The following is a 26,366-nucleotide window of genomic DNA, read 5'->3' as shown; positions in this document are numbered from 1 at the left end:
TGTAAGTGTTCAGATGCTGTTTTGACAGGAGCTGTGCCTGTAACTCAGCAAGCGAGAGGGTCACGAACGTGTGGGCTGTCGGTAACAATCTTCAGTTTTATTGGGCAAGGGCCACAAAACTGCAGTGAAATGCAACGTTCACTCCAGAGAGAAAGTGCTTTATTAAATTCCACTTCTTCCAGTCTACTTGGCTGGACTTTGCCAGGACAGGGAAATAGTGATGGTTGGCCCTTACATAGAATAAGACAATGAATTTGCTAATACATAAGGTTAATATTCCTATGGTATCCCACCATCAAATTTGTGATTTTTAGGAACACAGAGGTAGGTTTGAGGTTTATATGTTTGAGAACTGACAGAACCCATTTTTCAGGAATTTATGCTGCCTATCTAAACTCTGTTAATGTGTGATACTCAGCTGTTTCCAAAATTTCCCTCTCTTTGCTCACAGGCACACACTCCACAGAACTATTCTGGCACGGACATTCCTGTTTTGCTTCACAAATTAAAAAATGTGGGCATCTCTCTCAGAAGTAGTACATGCTGACATTTATTTCAAGCTGGGAAAGAGATCCCATGGTTTAGCAAATAGAAAAGAGGGATTTTCTGTTCTGCTTTAAGTATACTGTTCAATGGGTATGTGTTTGTTTTTGTTTCACAGTACGTCAATCCTGCTTTTGAAACAATGATGGGCTATCAAATAGGTGAACTAATAGAAAAGGAATTAACAGAAGTGCCTATAAATGAAAAAAAAGCTGATTTCCTAGATACTATTAATTCCTGCATAAAGATAGGAAAGGTGAGTAATGGCATTGTATCACTTATTATTTGCTACCTGTAAGAGTTATTGCAGTCCAGAGATGACACGTTGTGACTTGCAGCTTCACAGAAAAGTAGCATTTGCAACTTTCTTACTCAAAACAAGAACAGGAAATAAAAAATGGGAGGTTTTTTAAGGGCTTCTTTCTCTTTTCTTGCTTGGAAGAGGTACTTGTTTTAATGAAAATAAGTGACTTGCTGAGTTTCTTTACAATTTATGCTGTTTGTAGCAAACAAGAGAAATGAGATGGATGCACATGTTATCCAGTGCTATGTAAATGAGAAAAGTACCATGTTGAAGTATGACATGTGGAAGCTATTTTGCAAGTTCAGAATGTAAAAATACCAGAGACATTTGCAATATCCCTTGAGAGTGATAGGTGTCAGCTGCCAGCTGACAGTGTGTTTTATTCTCTAATGATATGGGAGATGCCTAATTAATTTCCATTAGAAATGTTCATTGCACTAAGATTGTGCAAGGTCTGGCTTTAAGGGAGGTCTTTACAGAGAGATGTTACTGTTTGCCTGGTACTCCATGAAGTTCCTTTGGGAGTGTTATGGCTGTATGTGAGGATCTGTTTAGGAGCTCCCATCTGCATTTCTACAATGAGGTGTAAATGCTTCTGATGTCATTGAACTTGTCACAGTACCATATAGGAAGATGATCGTGGAGATTACACAAATAGATTTGGGAATTGGTGTGTTGGGTGGTGTGTCATGGCCCACAGTCAGACCTGAGTCAGGACAGCTGGTTGGGTTGTACTGGCTGTCCAGGGGGAAGCAGCACGTTATTGGCACAGAGCAGGGAGATGCTGAAGTGAATCATGGCACTCTGTGCATCTACACAGGGTTGCAAGGTTGTGGTGAGTCATACTCTGTAAATCAGGGTGCTGACACAAGCACTGATCAACAAAAGCTGTGCTCTGGCTGGGGGCAGATCCCGTGTGCATTTCAATGAGAATGTGTCGCTCATTTCTACATGTATTGGCTGTTGGAAGAGATCCCAGTGACAGACAATAGCTTGGATTATGGTGCTTCACATCTCTCTTGCTTGACCAAAATTATCTCAAAGTAAATGAGTGTAATATGAAACTGATGTTAGAAGAGAGTATTTATTAAGTTATAATTCAAATATATTGGATGTGTCAGGTTTTAAATCCACAACGTCAATTCTCAAGATATGAAGTGATAAATTTTTTAATATTTTAGTGGGCTGATAGAAATGTCATTTATAACAGAAATATGTTTTACTCTATGAATGATGGAAATCTAACCCTAATCCATCTCTTTCCTTGCACTTATTTTACTCCTGACTGTACGACTTCAATGGTGAGGGCTAATGAAATACTACCTATCTGTCTATCTGGAACAGTTTAAGCTGTTTCAGGTGGATATATTCTGTTTACACATATTTTGTGTTTCCCTTTGGAACACTTCATAGTATGTAATCTGTGTAACCTTACATTTATATATTAATATAAAAATGGATTACAAATAAAATTATTACAAGAAGTAGTTGCAAGTCGAGGTTAACTGTGAGGAATAACCTTTGAAATATTTGAAGTTTTGAAATTATTTGTATCAAGATGTTACAGAGGTGCCTAACTTATCTGGATCATTCTGATGTGATCTGTGCATTGCTTTCAGTCTTGTGATTTCTTTATATCCTAAATTTAGAAGACTACCTTCCCACTAGAATTGACCCTATATTGGCTGCTGTAGGTTACAGCATATCAAAAAAGCCAACTGTCCGCTACTGTGATATGCTCCTGTCAACAGGTTTGGCTTTTCTGTTTTGAGCAAACATGGTAATATAATAATAAAAATAATAGAAAGCGAGGTTTCCCGGTCCTTAGAAAAATGTGAGCTGCATAAAATCTACCTCTCATCTTTAAATGGACTTTAGGAAGATGGACTCTTGCAGCATTTCCCCTCTTTTGCTGACAAACAGTGCTGTGGGCAAGTTCAGTATATCCAAAGTTCATAGGCATTATACTCAAAAACTGCTAATTGCATGGTACATAGGGATTCTTGGGTCAGGATGTTGTTTGTCTTAGCAAAAACAATATCTCTGGAAGTTCATTTTTTGTTACTACAGCTGGCTGTAATTTGCAAGAAGTCAATGTTATTGAAAGACATGTTCATCCAATCCATACTTGAGGAGTTTAAAGAAAAACTTGAGCTTTCTTCATTCTTCTGTTCCATGATTCAAATTGCATCCGTTAAGATGAAATGTGCAGTTCTGACTAGAATTCTTGCTGCCTCTGATCTCTGCAGTTTGGCACAAAGCTCTTTATCTTAGTTTTGCTTTTTTGAAGCGAGATGTGTAGCTATTGATAAAGCAGACAAGACATGCAATTCCTCTCACTCCTTGGGAGCTGTTTGCAAGATATCAGTCTTTACAAAGCGGGTGGGAGAGCAATCACAGTCTGTGATAAAAGTCTATGGCAATTGCTTCCTAACTCAGCCTTACTTTCTTACAGATTGTTTTCATGACACCTTGAGTTTATTTTGGTTTGCTCTGTTTTCTAAAAGCAGTTTGCTGAACTTTGCTGTCTTGTGCAAGAAGCCCCAGTCTAAAAGGAAGGCTGAATTGGGGGATTCCTTACTGTGCATGTATGAGTGCTCAGTGGGCATATGCATGCCTTAGACTTCTTAATGGAGTTTGAAACATCAGCACTGATCACTCTGTAAAGGGTGAAACTGTGTGGTTTTTTACTGTGAATGATTTTTACTCTGTGTTTGATCCCAGCACACCATGCCATAGAGCAGGGACTGATCACAGGGCGTGTGGCTCTAATGCAGACAGAACGATGAGCTTGACTGACAGCACGTCTTAGGAAGCAGCTCTTCTCTGTTGGATTGCTGACAGAGGCTCTGGGAAGAGCATATGGTGTTCTTAAAATACATTTAAGTAACATCCCTGGGAGAACTTTACCTACCAGCAGGAGTTAGGCTTGGACCTGCTATTTCTCAGAATTGTGCTGACCTTTTCCCTCACACATTTCCTGCCACAGTTTCACAGGTTTTAGAAATTCACAAGTTGAAAAAATCGATCTGTTGACTAGGAAGAACACATTAGTGAATAACCTGTCTTGGGAAGGATGCACTTTCAATGAGGAAATTATCCAATCTGTACGTTATGACTTCATCCCTTTATGTACATCCTGGGTTTATTGCTTGGGTTAGAGATCAATTGCTCATCTCTACCTCATCCTGGTTGTCAGGAGACTATCGATATAAATGTTTTAATTATGAGAGCATTGAATTTTGTGATGCTTGCTTTATCTTCATTTGTATTCCTCAAGCAGCTCACAGGAGAAGATATAACACTCGCTTCACAGTTTGTTATACACAGTTCTTTTCTCTGACAGATCCTCAGAAAAGCCTTTCATATTTTTTTCTGTTCAGCCTGTTACCATGCATTTCTCTGTGGGCTAGAGTCTGTTTGCTGGCTCCATCAACATAAATGCATAACTCTTCTCTCCGTACCTGTGCTCTGGCCTACCTGACTGTGAAATCAGCCTCACTTGACTATGTCAGTCTCACATAAATAAATATGTATCATCTGCCTCATGAAGGTATTTTCACATATGTTTGTAAGATCTGATCTGCAGTCTCTTGAACTCAACTGAAATATGGTAATTGCACCAGCTATTGCAATGAGCAGTTTGTATCAAGTGAATGTGCAATATGAAATCAATTATTTATTAATCCCTTGGTATTTATTAGATGCCCAGCTCAAAATGCACACCTATTTAAAAAGGCCACCAACAGCTATTCTAGAGATGGAAATGTGTAGACAATCCTAAAACCAGACTGCTTTTACAGGGAGGCAGAATCCAGGAGCTATTCTGCTAGGCTCTCTTCTGCTTTAAAAAAAAAAAATAAAAAATTTCTGGTACTTTTTGATGGTAAACTGACAGTATGGAAAGTAAATGTAGTAAGATATCAAAGCACTTTTATTCACAGATATATTTAATGTATAACCAGCGATAGGACTTCCCAACTCTGCAGGAGAGACGGTGCAGTCCAGAAGTGAAGGCGATCAGGTCGGCATAGCAGTTTTGCACTGACCTTCCTGTCCTGGAACAAGTCAACAGAGTCAGAGAGAAAGTCAGGCAGGTCAGTGTAGCAGTCCCAGCCATGTGGTGTGTGGTCCTGGGCAGGGCACGGTGGTGCCCCACACAGTTAAAGCCTGATGGCACTCCTGGAACCTCGGGGGAACTCCTGCTCCAGGCAGAGACTGGTCTGAGCTCTTGCTCTGTTCCAGATCTCCCCCCAGTGACCCACAACACCACCACCGAGGTAGGATGTTGAAGAGAATATGTGGTCTGATTCCCACAGCACCTGAGGTCCAGGTGTTGCCATCAGGGCACTCACAGGCTGCCTCTCTGGAAGTTCTCTATGCATTGGCAGCAGCACAGTGACCTACAGGTTTGTTCCAGGGGAGAAATTTGAGGGTAACCAGTCCTGCCTGGTTTTGTACAGTAAGACAACTTTCAATGCAAGAAGGCATGAACCTACAGCTTCTATTCCTGTTTTATCTGAACTTCCTTCTACTTGAATTATTTTTTCAGGAATGGCAAGGAATGTACTATGCGAAAAAGAAAAACGGAGATAGCATACAACAAAATGTGAAGATACTACCTGTCATCGGACAGGGAGGGTAAGTATGAAAGCTAAACCATGATTTATGGCTCAGTCAAGGCTCAGTTTAGAGTTCAGTTGTTTTCAGCAGACGTTAGATTACCCTGTTACTGAGTATAATGGAAGCTTATGCAAGGAAGGGAGCCTCAGACCTCTGCATTTAATTTCTTGGGGCAAAATCAGCTTTACATTCTGTGTGCAGGGAAAGTGAAATTCTCCTACTTCTCCCCCAAAAGGAGCCAAAGATCCAGGTGTGCTCACTTGTGACCCTGACTCTTCTAATACTTCCTGAAGTTCAAGTGCACTCTCTGGTCTCTCTGTGCTTTGTGGTGGGACCACCAGGTCCAGCTGTGCACCTATACCATGTCCTTCCATGCTCACCTACTCATGGCTGTTGCCAGGTGTCTTTATGTGATGAGGTCACTGTGTGCTTTGGTCATGGGCAAAATTCAAGCATGTCTTGATTTTTATGCAACTTCCACTTGGTCCCCAAATTGAGCCTTTGGAGCACACAAGTGGATGTTAGTTACTGGTATGTTTATGATGAGTCCTTTCAGGGAAAGAAGGTGGATCAGATTGCATGCAGTAGTAGGTTCAAATCCCTTTAAGGCTTAATCAAGAGCATGGCATGTCATCTCAGACTTGGCTGAGACAATTGTTTGTTAAAATTGTATCTTCGAGAAGGAAAGGCCAAATGCAGCTTTTTCAAGCAGTAACATCCTTAAGGAAAAAAAAAGTTTTGGATGTTTTGGGTTGATTTAATCCCTGGAAGTAGTTCATGTTCTTTAGTCTCCATCAATAGAGTGAAAACATATTTTCAGTTTAAGATGTCAAACCTGTAAGACATGTATGTATTACACACATTGCTACTTACAGAACAACCTAAGTCCATTTGAAGCTGTCCTAGGAAGTTTTCTACTAATCAGGGGGTTAGTTTTCAGTTTGATTGCTCTGTCCCTAAGTCCTATAGAAGATTTTGAGTTTTGGACAGCACTGTTGCATTTTTCGCATTTATATCATACATGAAACATCCTACAGTAGCCGAGAAGAAGCTAGGAGAGTGGGGGGAGAGCAGAGAGAAAGAGGAGGAGACAGACTTTGCAAAAGATGCTTCCATTTTCCCCATGACATGCAGAACTGTGGGGTTTTCCTCTTCCAAGTTGAGCCTTCCTGGCAGAACAGGATTTGTGCTAAAATAATCTGTTGCTCTTACCTACTTTGAGTATCAGCACTGAATTAGAGCTGAGGTTTGGATGGGAATTAACATACTGTTTTTTGCCTACAGAAAGATTAGACACTATGTGTCAATTAGTAGACTGTGCAATGACAACAATAAGGTAAGTGAAAACAGTGCTATGCTTGCTTTAGTTTGAGCCCTAAATATTACAAAATACTGGCAAAGCTCTGACTAACTGGATTTCTCATACTGAATTGTAGGTGGAGAAGACATGTGAATGTATTCAGGCTGAATCTCAGACAGGTATGACACATCTCTTTCATCCTAATAAGTGGAGAGCATATCTGAGGAAAGAATAAAGGCCATTGTTAGTAATTTGACTGAAAACACAGTTGCACAGAACAGTACAATTTACCTACTGATAAGTTGGGAATCCAGCTCAAAAGGTAGTAAAATAAATACAAGCCCTCTCTACCTGCCTCATTTGTTTTAGAAGTTACATAAATCAACCCCCCTTTGAAAACACAGTAATGGGGCCCCAAGCTGGTATTGTGGTATTGCTGGATTCAGTGTCACATTTCAGTTGTAGGTGGTGGATCCCTGTGACAGAACTAGAAATAAGGAGGATGCTGTGTAGTCACATTGCTGTGGCTGGTCTGTAGTGGCATGTGTGTCTGCATTGCTTTCAGCTGTACTGTGGGAAGTTTGCATGTGGGTAGAAATGAAGATGACCAATGCTATTATTCACCCTCATCCCACATATCAACTTCAGTTATCAACATAACTTCAGTTATGACATCCTTGGTATCCATGCTGTAGGTACTTGTTAACTATAGCCTTGCTAGGACAGTTTCTCTCTGTCAGGGCCTGTAAGGGACCTGGAATACACTGCCTACTTTGGTAGTGTGTACTCTGCTTGGGCCAAGCAGTTCTTGGTGGTAGTGGTCCCTTGAGTGAACTCAGGTGTGCTGCACAAGTTGTATTCACAACTACAATTGTGTCACTGTGGCAAGAGAGGCACTTTTTCCTCCACACTGTTAGTTTCTTTCTGCACAAACACTGAGGCATGTTCTGCCAGTGAGCATGACTGGGTTCATGGTGGTGTCACTGGGCGAGACTTTAAAAGGGAGCTTTCATTGGCTCCCGTGTGCTGAAGCGTTGTGGTGAATGTCACTCAGCTGCTGTCAGGCTTTTTCTGAGCTTCAGTTCCTTTGACATACATCTTAGGCACAGCTTCATGTCATTGTATGATATTTTCTTCACAGATACTCAGACTTGCAGACACAAAGACATGAGGAAAGGATCCCTAGATGTCAGATCCACCACATCACGAGGGAGTGATGGTATGTTAAAGTCATTGTATTGGGTCTGGCTGAGTTGGAGTTGCCACACAAAACCAATACACAAATTGTTATGTTTCTTACCTCTTCTCTTGATAAAGGTGTGAAGATATTTTTTTATTGATTTTGTTTTCTTTCACTCTGTTGTATTTTGCTCTGTTAGATCACCGCAAACTTTATAGATGACTCACATATTCAAAACTGCTGCTGGTGCTTACATGATTTTGTTAAAGCATACATCATCACAGTCTAGGCAGCATACACTAGTGAAGTATGGAAGTAGGTCTGTGGCAGTGAGATTACAATCCTGCTCCAGTATAGCAAAAATAGTATTGATTTTTCTTCTTATGGACTGCTCAGCAAACAGTTACAGAGATGTGTCTGCATTTTGTAGGTAGCACAACATCCAGAAAAATATTAACTTGACTTTTTCTCTACAGAAATAAATTTGCTAAATGATATAAAACATTTGTTTTTAAATTTCCAATAATAATAGGCCAAGACCTCTGTTGTTTTCATTTGGCATAGCTACCCACTTCAGAGGAGCTTCACTGATTTACCTCAGCTTGGAAGCTGACTCATTATGACTTGTCATGTTGCATCAGGCAGCAAGAGTAGATACATTGCCTAATAACCTAAATGCAATTGTTACCTACCTTTGATTGCCAGTTTATACACACACATCTATATAGTCTTTTAACTGAGTTTTAATTGAATATTTTAATTAGTTAAAACAAAAAAACAAAGCCATGATTTTCCAGACTATTACAGCTCCCTATCTCTAATCAGGGACATCAGTGGTTCAGCCAGCATCCCTTTGCACTTGTGTGTCCCCAGCATCACAAGCATGTGTATGTATTCTGCAATAGATTGCCTCTGAAAGGCACAGCAGGGTAAGCAGTTCAGAAAATGAATCAGGATTTCTTGGCTGAATCCTCCTGTCATGCCTTGTCGCTGGAATTGGGATACAAATTCTGCTTTGTTTTGTACACAGGCAGCTCACAAAGGCGTCGCTCGTCCATGGCCAGGGTACATTCCATGACTATCGAAGCCCCCATCACCAAGGTAATGTGCTCTGGCTGTGGGCAGTTGTGCTGCACTGCAGCACTGGGGTACGAGGCTCCAGGGCAGCATCCAGGCTGAGGAGCAAGGCAGCACTGGTCTCTGGGGCATCTTCTTCCCCTGTTCCATCTGCCTGCTGGTGTAGCTCCAAAAAACCAGATTCTCTGAACAATGATCTCCCAAGTCTGCTTAGTAGAGTGGCATCCATGTGGTCAGGCAGCACATGACCCTTTTTAAGAACTTTTGCCTATGTTCCTCCTCCTTATTTGGTGCATTGTAAACTGCCTTCTGAAACCACTCTAGGATTTGTCAGAAATCAGCTCTTTAATAAATTGAGAGAGGCAAATGGGAGAAAGTTATATTAAATCCATTCAGAGACATTTTGAGACCGTGGCTTGGAGGGGAAAGGCATTAGTAGGTTTGCTGTCTTTAAGTCCATGGTCTTGTTCCCAGAATCTGTAGCAAGCATCAGTGTTTCTGTAACATTCCTTTCATTTGGATTCTCCCTTTAATGTGGATTAAAGTTTTGGATCTCTTTTATTTGCTGAATTTTCCATAGTAGTTGATGAGTGTCTCTGTTCTTTCTTAAATCACTTCTAAGTTCATAATATGTCTAATGCTACATTAGGTAATAAACATCATCAATGCTGCACAAGAAAGCAGTCCCATGCCAGTTGCAGAAGCTTTAGACCGGGCTTTGGAGATTTTAAGAACCACTGAATTGTACTCTCCACAACTGGGGACAAAAGATGAAGATCCACATACAAGTGACCTTGTTGGAGGGTTAATGACAGTAAGTACATACTGCCACAAACAGCTGTTGATTAATGTTCTGCTGCCTGACTTGCCCAGTTACTTGATCTTTATCATCTGACATGTGCTCTGCCTCTACAATGCCAAATTTACAGAAAAAACTGCACACCTCTTTTTGTGAATTTTTCCCCCCTACTTGAATAATGCAGCTCTGAGAATAGGGAGAAAATTGACCAGCCCCTTTGAAACATTAGTTTTGCTACAAACGAAAAGTAAAAACAATTCTTTTTTTCAATGGGATTCATTTAAGAGAGGTAGAGATGGGAGAGGAAGAAATAAAGATAGCCAGACACTTGTATTTATTAATGAGGATTAGAATGACATGGTTTTGGGGTGCCTTTCAGTCTACAGAAAAAATGTGTTTTCAAAGGAGTGCAAAATATGTATTTTTCTTGCTTTTTCTTCTATTATATTTGTACCTCTAGTGTGTACCCAAAGTTGAACAAAGGGCACATAGTGAAGCAAGAACTGAACCCAAACCTTCAGAGCCTGGACTCTGACCCTCCTGATGGTAACAAGATGAGTTTAGATGAATGTTACCTGTGCCTTAAGGATATTTGTTCCCACTAGTCTGTAGGTTGTATATAAAAGGCTACATTGGGAAAAAAATTTACAGTGTGTTAGATGCAAAAAGGCTCACAAGATATGAGCTTTTCAGAGATGTCTTGGGCTATTATAATTTCATGTTGTAACTATCTCAACACCTTTGCAGTATCCAGCAGAATCTTCAAATAATTTATATGTATTTTTGGCTTTCAAAATACCACAGCAAATATCTAATCAGGAGAAACATATGGGAGACTTCAAGAATTCCAGGAGAAGACCTGAATGGTTCATATAGGGTTGAATTTACTGAATAGACAAAATATATTGTTACCTTAGCTATAAAAATATAGGAAGGATATTGATACATATAACCATTAGTCTCAAAGTGAATCTTTTCTCCTGCTGAATACACATAGTCCATAAGCTCAACTGTTTTCTCCTTTTTAGTGATTGCTGATTCTTACATACATTTGTATTCTGACTATATTCAGTCCATGAACATGTAGGTCCTAGAACATGTAGGTAACAATACTGCAAAATACAAAATCATTACTAAAAATAAAACAGAGGCTATTTTATGGGGCAATAGGGAAGCTGATAAATCTATTTCAGAGCATGAGGCATATGACATAGTGTGAGTCTGAAAATTATCTGGGAGAATAATTTCTTCATCAAAGGGTCTGTTGAAAACAGAATCACATTATTCCATTTCATGTTCAGAAGTTATGTCTAAGAAGGGGAACAAGTAATATGCTATTGGATTTGAACTCTCAGGCAGGAAGGGCATTTGAAGTTCAAAGATGGATTTGGCAGATATAATTACACCTACTATTTCAACTCTTAAAAAACTAATCTTTGATTCAAATGAGAAGCAGCAGCTGGTGTCTTAAATATTTGTACCATAGCAGTGCTATTGAAGAGTCAGTCAGCCGCTGTAGTTCTCCCTTTCCTTTTAAATCACAAAACTCCCTACTCAGATACAAGTGTGAAAGTAAAAATGAGATATAAAAATTTTTTTGGTGTGGATACTGCATGTTCAGTTACAGCATCCACATGTACTTCTGCTATACTTTGTGTGCATAACATTTTTAGTAAGGTGCATTGAGAAATATTTGTTTGAAGCACTGGTTTTTTTACATCATGGGCTAAACATTAACGTGCAGTAACTAACAGCTGTAACCTCAAAAGAACAAGCAGGATTTGGGCCACGGTATTTAGAATTATAAGCTGAAAAGTAAATACTAAATATATAACTCTGTTAGTTTTAATCTGTCATCTCAGTTTGCACATCTAGGTGTCATGCCAGAGTTAAGCCTAGGAGGCACTGAACTGAAGAATAAACAAACGTACATTCTGCTGTGATAGAAAGGAAGCCTCAGAGAAATTTGTTGCTCTGCAACTCCAGCAACAAATCATGAGATTCTTATGCTGCTGAGGTGACCTGATCTGCCAGTGCCAGGGGAGGAGAGCAGAAGCACCTCTCTATCCACTTCCTCCCACCACCCACCTTTGCTTGTTGCTGGGGAGTATGTGGACATACAGTGCCTTGTTTGTGGCACACATCCACAGGTGGTGTGCCTGTTGTCCAAAGACAGATGTGAGGCTGTAATTCCAGACCTCTATCTGCACTTGAGAAATATGAGTTTTTACCTATCTGCATTCATAATGTGTCCCATCCATATCCTGCAGTTTCTCCTCTGTTATGAACTAAATGTAAAACAAGGCAAGTCTTAACAGTACACATAAATAAGGGAGAGGCAGCTCTGATGACTGTTACAGCTTGCAGTCAGGCTTGACTGAAGTTGTGCTACTATTTGGTGTCATCATCTTCTAGACCTTTTGTGCCATAACCTGCATTTAACTCTCAACTTTTATTTAACAGGATGGTTTGCGAAGATTATCAGGGAACGAATACATATTGTCAGCAAAACGTAAGTTTTGATTTGGTGGTTACTGAGATACTAAAATGTTCAGAAATTTAAGAAATGGGAGAAATGTGATCAGATGGGGTTTTTTATTAGCATCATTTGAGTTGGGTTTATTTTTATTTATAAGTGTTTTTCTGCAGCATTACTGAGCTTCATGAAAATGAGAGTTGCCAGGTGTTACTACAGAAAAGAAAACATGTACATTCAGTAGAAGTGTATCTCACTATAAAATATAGTATTTAATATACTATTAATAAATATATTAATACAGTAATAAATGTATTCCTCAACAGAAATTCATCAGGTCACTGGCAGTTTGAGCTCTCCAATCTCCCTCAATGACATACCCCCACGGATAACACAGGCAATGGAAAATGAAGAACAGTGGGATTTCGATATCTTTGAACTTGAGGCTGCCACCCATAAAAGGTCAGTAAACGCAAGAGCTCATACATTGAAGTTGCTGAAAAGTGACTTAAATGTCATCCTGTAACAGACTGCTTAATTTCTCTGCCTGTGCTTTTAAAATGGAATAATTTTTATTTTCAAAGTCAGATGTTTGAAATTTTCCCATTGGCATTTCTAGTTGAGTATGAACGTTAAATATCTTCTGTTTCATCATACACTATTTCCTGCAAATTCCTAGTGGATATAAGTGAAGATTATGTATCTTTGATATGGTATAATGACAAAACAACATCATTTTTAAAGCCTTCCTTTTCTCAATAATAGAAAAGTTCTACAAATCAAATTGTTTTCTTTTGGGGATTCAAATTCCTATTATGGCCAACTACACACAGAGTCAACATGCTGGTCTTAATTTGATTAGTTGATACAGATCAGGTTTTATTTTCTTTCCTTGTAATTGGGTAGGTTTTATTCCTGAACAGTTCCAGTACAGCTTTTCAACAGAATTCCCATAGCCTTTCCCTGGGATTAGAGGAAGGTCTTTATTCTAAAATCTTGGCAGGCTACATTTTATTTATAAGATTAACTGAAGAATATGTACTGATAAAAGGTAGGGCATACCATCATAGAAGTTTTTAAAAGCAAATCAGCAATTTTGATAGACTGTACTTCATTAGTAGTAAGGGCTCCCACTAAGAGTAAATTGATCTTTCTGTTTAAATCCTTGTTTTTATTTTCTGATGCTTAATCAAAAGTTCCCCTTTTGGGTCTAATTTCATGTATCATGCTTTGTCTTAGTTTAAAGCTTCTATTTGGAGAGACTAATTTGGAGGCTGGATCCTGCAATGAATTGACTATCTTAAACCCTTGCAAAATTCCAAATCTGTAAGAGCTTTGAAAGGTACTCAAACCAAAGTCTAAGAAAGATATCAGGCATTTAGTTAACATACATGCACTTCATTTCAAAAAGCTGCAAAAAAATCCAGGGTTTTATTCTTCTTTAAAGTGATTTTATTGCAAGTGAAGAAATTTACATCCAGTTGCTTTAGGTTTTTTTTTCTTTGCTGCATTTTCATGTCTAATGCAGTGCTATAGATAACAGTAATTAAAAAGAAAAATGTAAAGATATAGTCAGTCTGTGTGATTTACAACATTTAATGCATGCATTGCAGTAACTTAATTAATTATCCCAGCCAACATGCATGAGATCACCAGATAGGCTTCTCTCTTCTTGCTGATTTGAAGAGACCACAGAGGGGCAAAGGAGGTACTTTGTTGCCTGTTCTCTTATTAAAGGTATCATAATGATTGCTTTCTCCTGTGTTTAAATAAAGGCAGTTCATTTATTAAGAGAATTAAAGTGATCTTATATGACTCACAAGTATGAATATGTTATTAATACTGTCTTAAGTCCGAGCAGACATATGGTAGTAAAGCCAAGACAATTAATTAAATAGAAGCTTTAGTGCATTACAGGTCCCTGACACAGAAACCTGGAAGCACCTTTTTCTGACAATGGGAGGGTTTAAGGAGGATTTAACTTTAGTATATTACAATTGTAGTATATGACGCAGTGTTGTTGAGTGTTTTTGCCAAAAGATGCACATCTAGCTCTGAATGACCTCAGCACCTCGAAATGACCTCACCTCACCTGTCAGTTGCAGCTAAAAATCAGAGTGCTTGATGCATGTGGACTCAAGCAGCATCCTCTATTGCATGTGATCAGCAAGGGATGGAATCCTGCAAGGGTGGGTGTAAAAGGAGTGGAGCAGATCTGCAGTGCAGAAAACATAGTGATTGCAGCACTCTGTAGTATAGATATACTTAATCTAATTGTAAACAGATTAGTTTAGGAATCTGTGGCAGCAGCAAGATTATCTCCCTTCTTCTTTTGCACAGTTTAGTACTTGCTAATTTATCTCGTTCTGACTGCAGTCTACATTTACCCAACATAGACTTCCCAAGCCCCAAAACACTGCTACGTGCAGTACAGCAGCAATATAGAGCATTTTTAATATCCCTGAGAGGAATTGGTCTGGTTCTGAGACTGTGCATGTGATAGGTAGGCAGAACACTTCTACAGGTCCAGACTGTAATTCAGTAATGAGTCCTTATACCTCATTTTATATGTCATTGTTTAAAAATGCTGTATGGATTCATACTATTAATACGATGTAATATTCTTTCAGCTGCATTTGTTTTAAAACTTTCTGTTTATTTTTCTCCAGGCCTTTGGTTTATCTGGGTCTCAAAATATTTGCTCGCTTTGGAATCTGTGAATTCCTAAACTGTTCAGAATCCACTCTGAGGTCATGGTTACAAGTTATTGAGGCTAACTACCATTCCTCCAACTCCTACCATAATTCTACTCATTCAGCAGATGTACTACATGCTACTGCTTACTTCTTGTCTAAAGAAAGAGTAAAGGTGAGTCCACATTTGTAAGAAACAGTGTAGGTGGGAAATACAGATGCAATCAAAGGAAGATCTCTCAAAAACAGATTCCAAAAGCCAAATGTCATCCCGGTGCCAACCAGTTTGGTAACTCTGAAGTCAAAGAACTGGTCTGCTTTACATGAGTTCCAGGATTTCTCTTACAGTATATGTGGAAAGATGGATACTAATATTGCAGGAATTGAACAATGCTTTATGGGAGAATACGAAAATCTCCTTTTCAAGTAAAACTTCTTCATCTACTTAAGCTTCCTCAGATAGGTGAGCTAATGACACAATTATTTTTGTGACAGTACATGCCAAATACAGATTTAATGTAATAAATCACCATCTCTTATGCCTTGTGATGGTCACTTTGCAGATGACTCCCAGGACAATATAGGCCGTGAAGTGTATCACCCACTGGACAAGATGCCCTGAGGCTTATAGAGACTGCATTGGAGGAGACTATTGAAAAAGATTACTTGTCAAAGTTCCTAACACCCACTGGGGTATTAGAGCTACTGACAACCAGAATAAATCAGAGCAACCTTTTCTCTTACATGCCCAGACTGGAGAAGGGGAGTTAAAGCAGTGCTTGCATGTGTGTACACATTTCTGAAGTGCATTTTTGGGTAGCAATTCCTACCCTGAATTGGCCTGCCTGGGGATAGCGCTACTGGTGGGCACCTGGCTGAGAAATTTGTGACTGTAAACAAGCTTCTGACAGCTCATTAAACTGTAGTAAGTCCCTTAACCTGGAGCTGCAGCTCATTAGTGTGCTCTCCAGCGGCCAACTTACAAATACCATATGCCAAATGGGAATAGAATGTCACTGGATTTTTTCAGCCTCTGATTTGCCAGAGGTTTAGCTGGTCTTCCCAGGAATATCTATGAAAAACAGATAAATCTGGATTCATTTCAATGCCACAGAAGCATGACTGCCTCCTCTTTTTTCAGAATGTTATTTCCATTCCTCTGTAGGCATAGGAAGAGAAAAAAATGTTGCATCAGAAGAAGGAGCAGAATCAAAGTTCAAAATTCTCTCTTTATCTTTTCAAAGTTACAGCCCAGCTGCTTTTGTATTGTCCAGAGTTCAACTTAACTTAAACGCAGAAGGTCCAATTCTGCCACTCAAATTCTCACTGAGAATATTTTTTTTCCTGTAATTTGAACTCAGGTCAACTTGCTTGGGAAAATTTTCAGGCTCCCAAATTGAAGCCGTATTCTCAGAATCATTTCCAGTTCTGTGCCATGGGAGTTAAAATGACAAAATTAGAATTCTTGACCTGATGTTGGTCATAAAAGTGCTGCAAATCTCTGTGAAGTTTGTTATGTGAACCTCAGGAAATGAGCATCAGGTAGACTGCTCTGGTCCTACAAGTCAGGTATTCTCAAGCTTCTGGCCATTTTCCGTCTGTACAGATCTGTCTCAGCCAGACTGAGCACTGGTCAGCATATCCTTCTGAGAAGAGCCTGTTCTAAAAATCTCTTCTAATTTTATACCACAAAAACAGAATCCCATGAACAGCAGTTGAAAGAAAGAAGGAAGAAGCTAACACACAGCAGATAGTATTTCAGACAATGCTAACTATGAACTATGGCAGAAATAAGTTTTGCCTTTTCTTGTTCTCCACAAGACTCTCTTGGCAGTCCTAGCTCCCTCAAAGTCAAGCCATTGCATTAATTTCAGGAGGTGTAAAATGGGGCAGAGTTTATCTTTTCACCTACCAAGTGTAACTGTTCTGAATGGTATTGTCAAAGCCAGCAGGGAATTTGGACCTTAAATTCAAGCTAATCGGGATGGAAATTATCTGCCCTGCTCCCAGATTCAGTGGGGGATATTTCTGCTCTTGTGTCTCTTTCATTTTATTAAAATTTTTAACATAATTGTTTGGTATCTGTGGTCCTTCACAAAAAGCCAGCATAAACACAACAGCATAAAGGCCAGTGTCCAAATGTATACAGCATATTTCTGAGATGGTTAGGGGTTTTTCTCCTTTATGATATTAATACAGTATTAAAACTTCAATATAAAACCTTAAAAGTCAAATGGGTTTGTATTTTCATGAAATAGCTTAGATAAAATTAGACATAAAGCAATGACTATTGCAAGTAGACATAAAGCATGGAGTGCAGTACACTAACAGAATCAGAATCTTGTTACAGAAAGTATAAAACAGTGTATTGTGTAATTTGTCCATGGATGTAAACCAGCAGGTATTCTTTACAGAATATGCATTAGCTGTAACCCCAGGACACTGTTATTATAAAACTGGATATATGGATAACATTCCTTTCAAATTGTAAACCTAGCCAGCACATAACTGGAGTGTGATTAGGACACATTAAATTGCCAGAGGAAATTAAGAGGTCTGGTGGTAATAGAATAATTTTTAGCAGTATCGTTCTTTTTTCCAAGCCAAATAGCCTAACTCCAAGTGAAGGTGGTTTCAGTGTTGTTAGAAAACACAAACTAATTTATTACTTTACATTTGTTTAATTTGATGTGCTGTGACAAAGGTGTGGTTAAGGCAAAATTTAAGAGGCACAAAACGACCAAAAAAGTCATACAGTGTTCAGTGAAGCTTATAATGAATTTTCCATTGCTCTGTGTAGAACATCTGACCCTTACTGATCTCCAGAGTTTTGGCTCTTATTCCTCAGGAACTTGGCTTAATCTTATGGACAGAATAGGGTTTCTAATGAGTCTGCCAGGAAAACTAAGCATCCTTCTATTTTCAGCAAACTTTGGATCCAATTGATGAGGTTGCCGCACTCATTGCTGCCACAGTCCATGATGTGGATCACCCAGGAAGAACAAACTCTTTCCTGTGCAATGCTGGCAGTGAACTTGCGATTCTCTACAATGACACGGCGGTGCTGGAGAGCCACCACGCTGCCCTGGCTTTCCAGCTCACCACCCGGGATGGCAAATGCAATATATTTAAAAACATGGAGAGGTAAGCTTAAAACCCAGGGTCCTTGTCTGCCCACTGACATCTCTCACTTACTTCTGTGTAACATAAGACAAACAAGCATCCTTTGCTTCTAGAAGAGTAGAGTTCTTCTGCCTGTCCTGCACAGACGTAGGAGTAGTCCCGTGGTGTCAGTTCCTCCTGTTGATAAAAAGGGAGAGCCTCTCTAAGGAACTTATTGTAAATCTTAATGTAAGCAAGTCTAGAAGAATTATTTTGTAACATTGAATGTAGAGAACAAGTTATGGCTGAGTAGGTAGATACTTGCTGGATAGAACAAGGAAAGAAAGAGCTGTGGAACATCAGTAAAAAATTAAATGCCTTGTTACAATGGCAAGGATAGTGAAGGACCTGATGTTCTTCTTCCAGCCCCAGAAAGGCATTTAGGGCAAGGAGGTGACCAGTGCCTTGGTCCTCTCAAGATACAGCAGAAAAGTATTGCTGAAAACTTGACTGGAGCATGAGCCACTGCTGAGTGGCCTTGGGAACATGCTGGTGTGGCATGTCCTGGCAGACCTTCTGAGCTGATGGTGCTACTGCTTCTGCCCAGCTCTGGTACTGTAGAGATGCAGTCATGCCTTGAGTACATATCTCTACACACCAAAAGGTACTCTATCTAGCATACATGCAGCTGCCCAAGCCTTTATTACTGTTCTTTCTTCCCCCAGCACCTCCCTCCAATGGAAATGGTCTGTAGCATTTTTGTTAGACTTGTTTTAGCAACCAGCCCTTTGTGAACCAGCCAGCATTCTTAATTGTTTCCTTCTTTAAACAGGAATGAGTATCGAACTCTTCGCCAGGTTATTATTGACATGGTCTTAGCAACAGAAATGACAAAGCACTTTGAGCATGTCAACAAGTTTGTCAACAGCATTAATAAACCCTTGGCAGCGCTAGAAGAAAATGGGGTAAGCTACACTGCAAGTCCTCCTTAAAATGACTAGGCAGGGACTGGGAACCCTTGGCATTAGGAAATCCCCACATGGTATAATGAGAAGGTTCATCAGAAACGTGGAGAAAGAGAGACTAGTAATTTATCTTTCACCTCTGGGTTTGAATGCCCTTCTGCTTAACTTGGTTGTCACCCATTTTGAGGGTGAATGGGACTCACTTGGATCCTATAACGTCTCAGTGCTGTGATGTCACACTTGGAACCAGAACCTTGGGCTGTATGTTTTCATGTTAAAAATGCCATTTTGATTAACCCAGTCACTCCCATGGAGCGGCAAGACTTGGCATCGTTGCAAAGGAGCCAAGGTTTGCTTCAAAACAGAGGCTAAATTACTCCCTACTCCCAAGGGGACATGCTGGGGGTGCAGCACAGGGGCAGGTATATGGGCTGCCATATGGTGCATTCTCTGGGAATAAGGGTCCTCAGCCTTCAGCGCTGCCTGGCAGCATTCATAGGTTTTCTGTCTGCTTTCTTTTTTAATCTTTAAAATAGATGATGGTGACATTATGTATCATATAGACATAATCAATAGCCATCTGGAACCCTATGGACACAACAAAATTGCCTGTTGAGAACTTATTCTGAAAAACTGCACCAGTTTCAATAACAGCTTCAACCAACGGTTTTGTTGCCAGTAAGAGCAGTGTATAATTTTGTTGGAATGTTTTTTTACGAAGAGAAGATTTTCAGAAATGGTTATAATAAAGTTTGTGTCAGTGGCAATGTCCTGTAGGAGCTGTCATGGTTTTCTGTGTTTTCTTACCATGTTTTTTAGAAAGCCACAATTATGACTGTTGTATGTAATGGGGAAGGGCAGTCTTTTTATTATCTGAGAGTGGGAAAGAGGAATAGGTCTTGTTCCTCCACTTATCAGAAGCAGACTGGAGCTTAATTGGAGAATTGTACCTTTGTCTACTGGAGTATATGCTAGAATTTACTTTGTTCTTGGCACCCAGCAATGCTACTGGGAACTCTGTGAAGCCAAAGTCCCAGTAGGACACTGGTTTTACTGAACTGGAAGAAAGGATGTTAAGTTCTCAGCTGGACAGGTCCTCTGGGTGAGTGTAGCAGCATTCAGCACAGGAGGAGAGCAAGGGAGCTGCTGCTCCTGGGTGTAGTGCACCACTCCACTGACCCCGTGGAGTCTGTAACTCTCTAGGGCTCCTGGTCCTGGTGGAGGGCTCTGTGCTGACCTGGCTTGGTGTGCAGAGCCCCTCCTCCCAGCCCCAAGGATCGGGATGCAGCCGTTGTTTGAGCAGCAGAATCCATAGCATCCATCCAGCTGAACTCCTCTCTTGCCTGTTACGCAGCAGCTGTTGCTGCTGAAGAACAGGACTTAGACCTGTACAGTCAGAGAGTAAAAACAAATACAGCAACACAAAGAAACGAAACAAAAGTTTAATTCTGTCCTTAAACCTCAGGGACTGCAGAGAAATAACCTGTCCCACAGGGCATTTGTGATTCACAGCAATTTGTGCCCAAGGGCAGGAAGAAAGACAAAGGTTATATAATTTCTATTGAGAAAAGTTTCCCTTCTTTTGGTTGGGAGTTTCTCATTTCAGCAGGTTCCTATTAAAAGGCCTGTAATGTGTGAGTGGGTAAAGCAAATCACTTACTGCTCTGAGCAGAACAACTCTGTCAGACCCTCGTTCAAGTGTGTTGTCTCTCTGGTTGCAGTGGCAGCGTGTGTTTTCTGGCCTGGTTTCCAGTCATGGTGGTGACTCAGGGTAGTGTTTGCAGCTGAGCTGCCAAATGCATGTTCCAAATGGGACAGTTCCACTTATTTTTTTTATTTATTATTTTTATCCATATTGTTCAAAGAACCATGCTGAGAAGCTGCTGTGTTTGTTTCCTTTCTTCTTTTGTTCATAAACTGAAAAAAAAATCCTTTCCAACTCCAGCATCCTTTATCCTCCCATTTCCCTTCATGATGTCACCTAAGCCTATGACAGGAAGCCAGCATCTGACATGCAGAGACACCTCTGCACTCTGAGCAGGATGCTGGGACTAAGCAGAGATAGCATATTTTATTCCCAAGACATCTGCATTGAGCAAGTAGAACTGTGCCTTTGGTTGGAACAGATCACAGAAGTGAAAATCCCTTTTTGATTTCTAGTGGTTTACCTACTAGGGTATTCTCTACTGTGCTTAACTGAATGGTCTCTAATATTTCCATACTTAATTTCCATGCTTGTGTTTCTGGAACTTCATCTCTTTATTTTGGCTTTCCCTTATGTAATTTTGCCATGCATTTGGAAATGCATGCACCTCACTTTGCTTCCTCTGTTTTCCCTTCTACATACCTAAAAATGAGGGAAAAGAATTGGTTTGGGAATCTCATTTTGCTAAGAACTGTGGAGCTGGTGTTTCTGAGCCAGTATACTACCTAATAATATTTTTTTTATTACTGTCAGTTTCTTCCTTTAGGAAGAACTTTCTTCCCCACAAGAATTTTCTTCTGAAAAATGTCATGGTTATTCTGACCTAATGAAAGGTCAGAATGTTTCTGCTGCTTTTTCTCTCCCTCTTCATACAAAATACTGCAGGAATGGGTGGCACATTATTATTATCATCATTATTGTTAGTTACTTCTTCTCTGCTCTGACTATAGAGCAAGACCTTTCTAGGTGCCAGAGAAGTCTTGTATATTCCTTGCTTCAGAGTTTCTATTCTGAGTAGGCAGTGTTGGAAATTTCTGTACTTACCCATCCCTGAAGAGTCCAGCAACAATGTTGTACTTATAGGTAATTTTTAAAGATATATTAACCCTGGATCTCTGTCCTTTGGAAGCTTGCTTCATCAGAGCTCCACAGAAAATAGCTTCTAATCTGGATCATCACAGAGTTTACTCATATTAGCTGTGTATTGGCTCCAAATATAGAGTACCATTGACGTGCTCCTGACTGTAGCCTAGGAACCAAATATAAGCTGTGTGTGGGCTGAAAACTTTGCTGGAGCTGCAGAGGAAAGACGAGGCTGTTCAGAAGCATGTTTCTAATATATTACTTTATTACTGATAGAAAGCAAAAATTCCCAGTCAAACCAGAGACTGATGGGCTAATGTGGGTCCAGTGGAAGGGAGTAAGGAGCATGCCTGGGAGGCAGTGTGGGATCTGACTCTCTGAATAGTAGGAGTGCTTTCAGAATGACTGATACCCATCCTGATGAGGTTTGTGTGCTGAGGATGACTGTGCATCTTGGGTCAGTCCTTTTTTTTAAACTATTTCACTCCTAATGTGCAAATCCATTAATCCTTGGATTTCAGCAGAGAGTTACATTTTTCTGCCTACACGGTGCTCATGACTATGTGTGTAGTGATGAATGGATCCTCTCCAGACTTTTAAGGCGGCAGATAAGGCATAGAGGGATTAGGTGACTTCCCCAAAGATGCCCAAGAGATCTGTCACAAAGACAGTGACTGAATCCAGAAACTGGAGTTCACTGCTAGCTCAGAGCTGTGGCTAACTTTCATAATCCCCTATAAATTCAGTTGGACATCAAATATGGTAGCCAGTAGCAGGACCGATCCCTGTACGATCTCCTGAAAGCATTCACAAGGCACAAAAGTTTTTGAGTTAGTGCATGGAGACTTTGCTAATGGATTGTTTTTAATTCTTAAATGTTACAGAACAATGGTGATGGAGAGTCAATCAAAACTGTTCTCAGGTCTCCTGAAAACCGTATCCTTATCAAACGCATGTTGATAAAGTGTGCTGACATTTCCAATCCATGCAGACCCATAGAACAGTGTATAGAGTGGGCTGGACGCATCTCTGAGGAGTACTTTGCACAGGTAAGGCATCTAAAATGGGCTGCTGAAATTCCACATGAGCATCCTCTTAAAAGGATGCATATACTGCCAGTGTCACAGAGTATCTAAGGGTGCATTATGGAACATGAAAAATAACAACCTTTTTATTTTAAATGATGGGATATTACTCATGCTAGATGCCTGCAGACAGATGAAAGCTGACAACTTCTACAGTGCAGTTTCTGAAAATTTAAGCTTTCAAATTGTTCAGTTTAGAGCTGGGCTTTTCGAGTCTTGCCTGCAAATACATTTCCATCACGAGGCAGAGCAAGGATGCTTTCTTGTGTACCTGTATGCTGGCTTTGCCTCAGGAATAGGATCATCAGGTTCTAGTGTTAGGATGGGAACTGCACTCACTCCAAGAAATACTGTAGGACATTAGCACACCGTACCGAAGAAAAGTTTTAGGAAGGTGGAGAAAAGGAGAGGGCAGAGTCATTATTACAGATGATAGACCAAATGCTGGAATTGGGGCTTGGTACACAAGTGCAGGGAAAGGGGATAAAAAAGGTGTTTTGCCACCTATGAGTTGTACAGATTGTCACTTTAATCAGAGATTGAAAATGGATAAGCACCTCTTAGCTCTGCAACAGTCATAACCTGGTAATGTGTGAAGTTACATGGGGTCAGCTTGTGTGCAGATGCAGAAGGTAAATGTATCTCTTTGTGGGAAACACTGGAAGGCATTATTTGTCTACTGTTTTGCCAAAACTTGAACGACTAGGTGTGTAAGATTAAATTGCTGCTGCTTCAGATTTATTCAGGTTCCTCCTTTTATTTAGCAGATACATGCTCTAGTCAGTGCCAAACAATCTGCTGCTAAAAGAAGCCCATTAATAGAATGTGTCTTAGATGAATAATCATTGGAGGTTTCTTTGCAGACTGATGAAGAAAGGAGGCAAGGTTTACCTGTTGTGATGCCAGTTTTTGACAGAAATACTTGCAGCATCCCCAAATCCCAATTATCATTCATTGATTACTTCATTATTGATATGTTTGATGCCTGGGATGGTAAGCAAAATTCTGCTATGTTTCCTGATGATAACTATGTTGTGAACATTTGAAACTGCTGTGATAGATAAATTTGCTTTTTTATGGCTCCTAAAGAAAGGGAGAGAAAAGGGAAGATTTCTGCAGTTCAAGTAAGATTAATAACTTCATTATAGCTTAGAAATATTTGATACCACTACAAGTCATTCTCATGGCTTCTCTTTAATATACTAGATTCAGGCAATGTTTAACTTTTTAAACTTGCTTCTCTGTAATTGGAAAATAGAACACATTCTCTTTGATAGCACTTTGGGCACAGTCATTTTGTCTATGTTAATATTGGTTATTCTTCAAGACAAATTTCTACAGTCTGGAAACTGCTTGGGGGAGCAGCTGTTTCCTTCCAAGTGCTGCCCCCGTGGTAAAAGTGGTCGGAAATGTGACTCTCCTGAATGCCAAATCATGACATGTGACTGAGATTTGATGGAGCAGAATAATTACAAGCATAATTAGCTATGCCCCTCCTGGAAAACTGTGTCCCTTTGCTGGGACTTGCAATACCAGTATTAAGGAGACTTACAGAACGATTCTCAGTGGCCCAAGTGTTAAATGAGTGATGAGAGCTATACAGCCAAAACCATTTCAAGTATCAGTGTGACAGATTTAAACTTTTCTACTTAACACAGTTGCCCAGACGTTTCAAGTGATACTGAAGCAGGCAGAATCTGTGACTGTTTCAGTTCTGCAGACTAAATATTCTCTGCCCTTTCTTCCCTAGCATTTGCAGACCTGCCAAATCTGATGGAGCATCTGAATAATAACATTAAATACTGGAAAGGATTAGACGGAAGGAATCTGCGAGTCCTTCGACCACCACCAGAATAGCAGTTGGACCATGGTGTGTAATTTACTAACCAGATGCATATTTATTCAAGCTCACTTTTATTATGTGAATTCAGATTTTTTTTTGGTCTCTTCAGTATTACAGTAAGGCTAGCCCATGCACTTGGGGAACTTTCAAACTCAAGAGAACACAAGGTCAGCAGTTGACTTCCACAAACTACCATGTGTGGACTCGGATGAAATAAGCCCACCAAGTGGAATTACACTGGATTGCTGCAGTACTTGTACTGAAGAGGGTTTATTAGTGAACATACTTTTACGATATCTTCATACCAGCGTGTGAAGCTGGAAGACCTTGAAGAATCCTCATAGAAAGGACATTCACTAGAAGATTATCTATTAATAGAGACTCACAGCTTTTATGAGAAAGCTACATGCTTTTTATAAGCACTTAAGACAGTTACGTAGAACAATCAAACACTTAAAATGCAACTGTCTATGAAAGAATTTTTGATCTATGAAAATAGATGTACTGTATTTTTTCACATCACAGAAGGTGCAATCATTCACTTCTGAGCACTACTGAAAGTGAGTTCTCCTTAAGAAATTTAGTAGCAAATGTAAAAAATAACACAAGAATTTTTGAGGTTGATCGTTAGCATCTATGATTAAAATGTTATGTTTTATTTATTTTGTTAGATGTTCAATATTTTCTATGAATTTATAAATACTTAAAAGCCAAAGCCAACTTTAGATGCATTATAAATTTACATGATTCATACTCATTAATATACATTTAATTGATGTACAGACCTTTTATTTTCATAATGCAAATACAAAATACTATACAATGATACATTTTTATTGCACTGTAAGGATAGATGTGTATGTTTAAATATTGTCTGATTTATGTTAATTAAAATAAGTTTTATTGAAAAGGTCTCACTTGAGAATAGTAGAATAAACATGAACTGTATACTGTCTGAGCACCAGAACTGCAGTAGTTCTCCCACAAACCAGTGACGACCACCCGATCTTCTCTTGGCTACAAAAATAATAATATGTTGGAACTCTTTGTTTTCTCCCATGAAATTTTATGACTGAATTCCCTGTTAAAGTCTGCCTTATTTTATAAAGTATTTCTAGAAAGCATTCCACAGCATATATGAAGAGGTGATACTAAGCATCTAATGAATTTCAACATTTTATAGCCTCTGTATTTTCCTTTGCCATGAAAGAAAAAGAACATAAAACCACCAACAAACACCTTTAACTCAAGAAGTTTGTAAAGGCTGTGTACCTTCACAATTTGAATGAAACCTTCATAGCAACTACCAGAAAATAATAAAATGTATATTTTAAGAAGTGTCAAGTCCTACCCATTTCATTTGAAATGTATATTTACTTTGTAGTTTCCAGAATAACAAACAGATGCAATTCTTTTAAAAATAACTAAGATACTTGTTGTCTGGGGAAGGGAAGAGTTGAGGGAGTTGGACTGGCATAAGGGTGATGAAAGGTGGTTTATGGCTGGCAAGCCCCTGTGTTTGTGGCCTGCCCTTGGCAAACCAGTCAAACCCTCGTGTGCCCTTGGACAAGTCTCTTCACAGCTACAA

At 39.6% G+C, this 26,366-nt stretch overlaps 1 protein-coding gene and 1 long non-coding RNA gene across 6 annotated transcripts in view; one reads left to right on the top strand and one right to left on the bottom strand.

The window, feature by feature from the left end:
- The window catches only part of PDE8A (phosphodiesterase 8A), a 145,815-nt gene extending 119,693 nt beyond the window's left edge, over positions 1-26,122 (top strand). For all 5 annotated transcript variants that reach the window (XM_027644237.1, XM_027644238.1, XM_027644236.1 and 2 more), the window contains 16 exons: positions 662-799; positions 5,400-5,488; positions 6,755-6,806; positions 6,907-6,949; positions 7,912-7,989; positions 8,981-9,051; positions 9,677-9,841; positions 12,290-12,338; positions 12,629-12,764; positions 14,972-15,170; positions 17,922-18,139; positions 18,930-19,062; positions 22,735-22,899; positions 23,799-23,928; positions 24,686-24,805; positions 24,888-26,122. In XM_027644237.1, coding sequence (XP_027500038.1) covers positions 662-799; positions 5,400-5,488; positions 6,755-6,806; positions 6,907-6,949; positions 7,912-7,989; positions 8,981-9,051; positions 9,677-9,841; positions 12,290-12,338; positions 12,629-12,764; positions 14,972-15,170; positions 17,922-18,139; positions 18,930-19,062; positions 22,735-22,899; positions 23,799-23,928; positions 24,686-24,792 — 1,773 coding nt within the window. In that variant the 3' untranslated portion in view covers positions 24,793-24,805; positions 24,888-26,122. The remainder of the gene's footprint in view (positions 1-661; positions 800-5,399; positions 5,489-6,754; positions 6,807-6,906; positions 6,950-7,911; positions 7,990-8,980; positions 9,052-9,676; positions 9,842-12,289; positions 12,339-12,628; positions 12,765-14,971; positions 15,171-17,921; positions 18,140-18,929; positions 19,063-22,734; positions 22,900-23,798; positions 23,929-24,685; positions 24,806-24,887) is intronic.
- Positions 14,422-19,235, bottom strand: LOC113947570. Its single transcript, XR_003527803.1, has 3 exons — positions 19,200-19,235; positions 18,191-18,295; positions 14,422-14,517 (listed from the first exon to the last, which is right to left on the bottom strand). It is a non-coding gene; the product is annotated as an uncharacterized LOC113947570 (long non-coding RNA).
- Positions 26,123-26,366: the final 244 nt, after the last annotated feature.

This window comes from Corapipo altera, unplaced genomic scaffold (assembly GCF_003945725.1).
Source record: "Corapipo altera isolate COAL_440 unplaced genomic scaffold, ASM394572v1 50, whole genome shotgun sequence".
NCBI lineage: Eukaryota > Metazoa > Chordata > Aves > Passeriformes > Pipridae > Corapipo > Corapipo altera.
The sequence above is the reverse complement of the archived record's forward strand: the minus strand, read 5'-3'. Positions and strand labels throughout refer to the sequence as shown.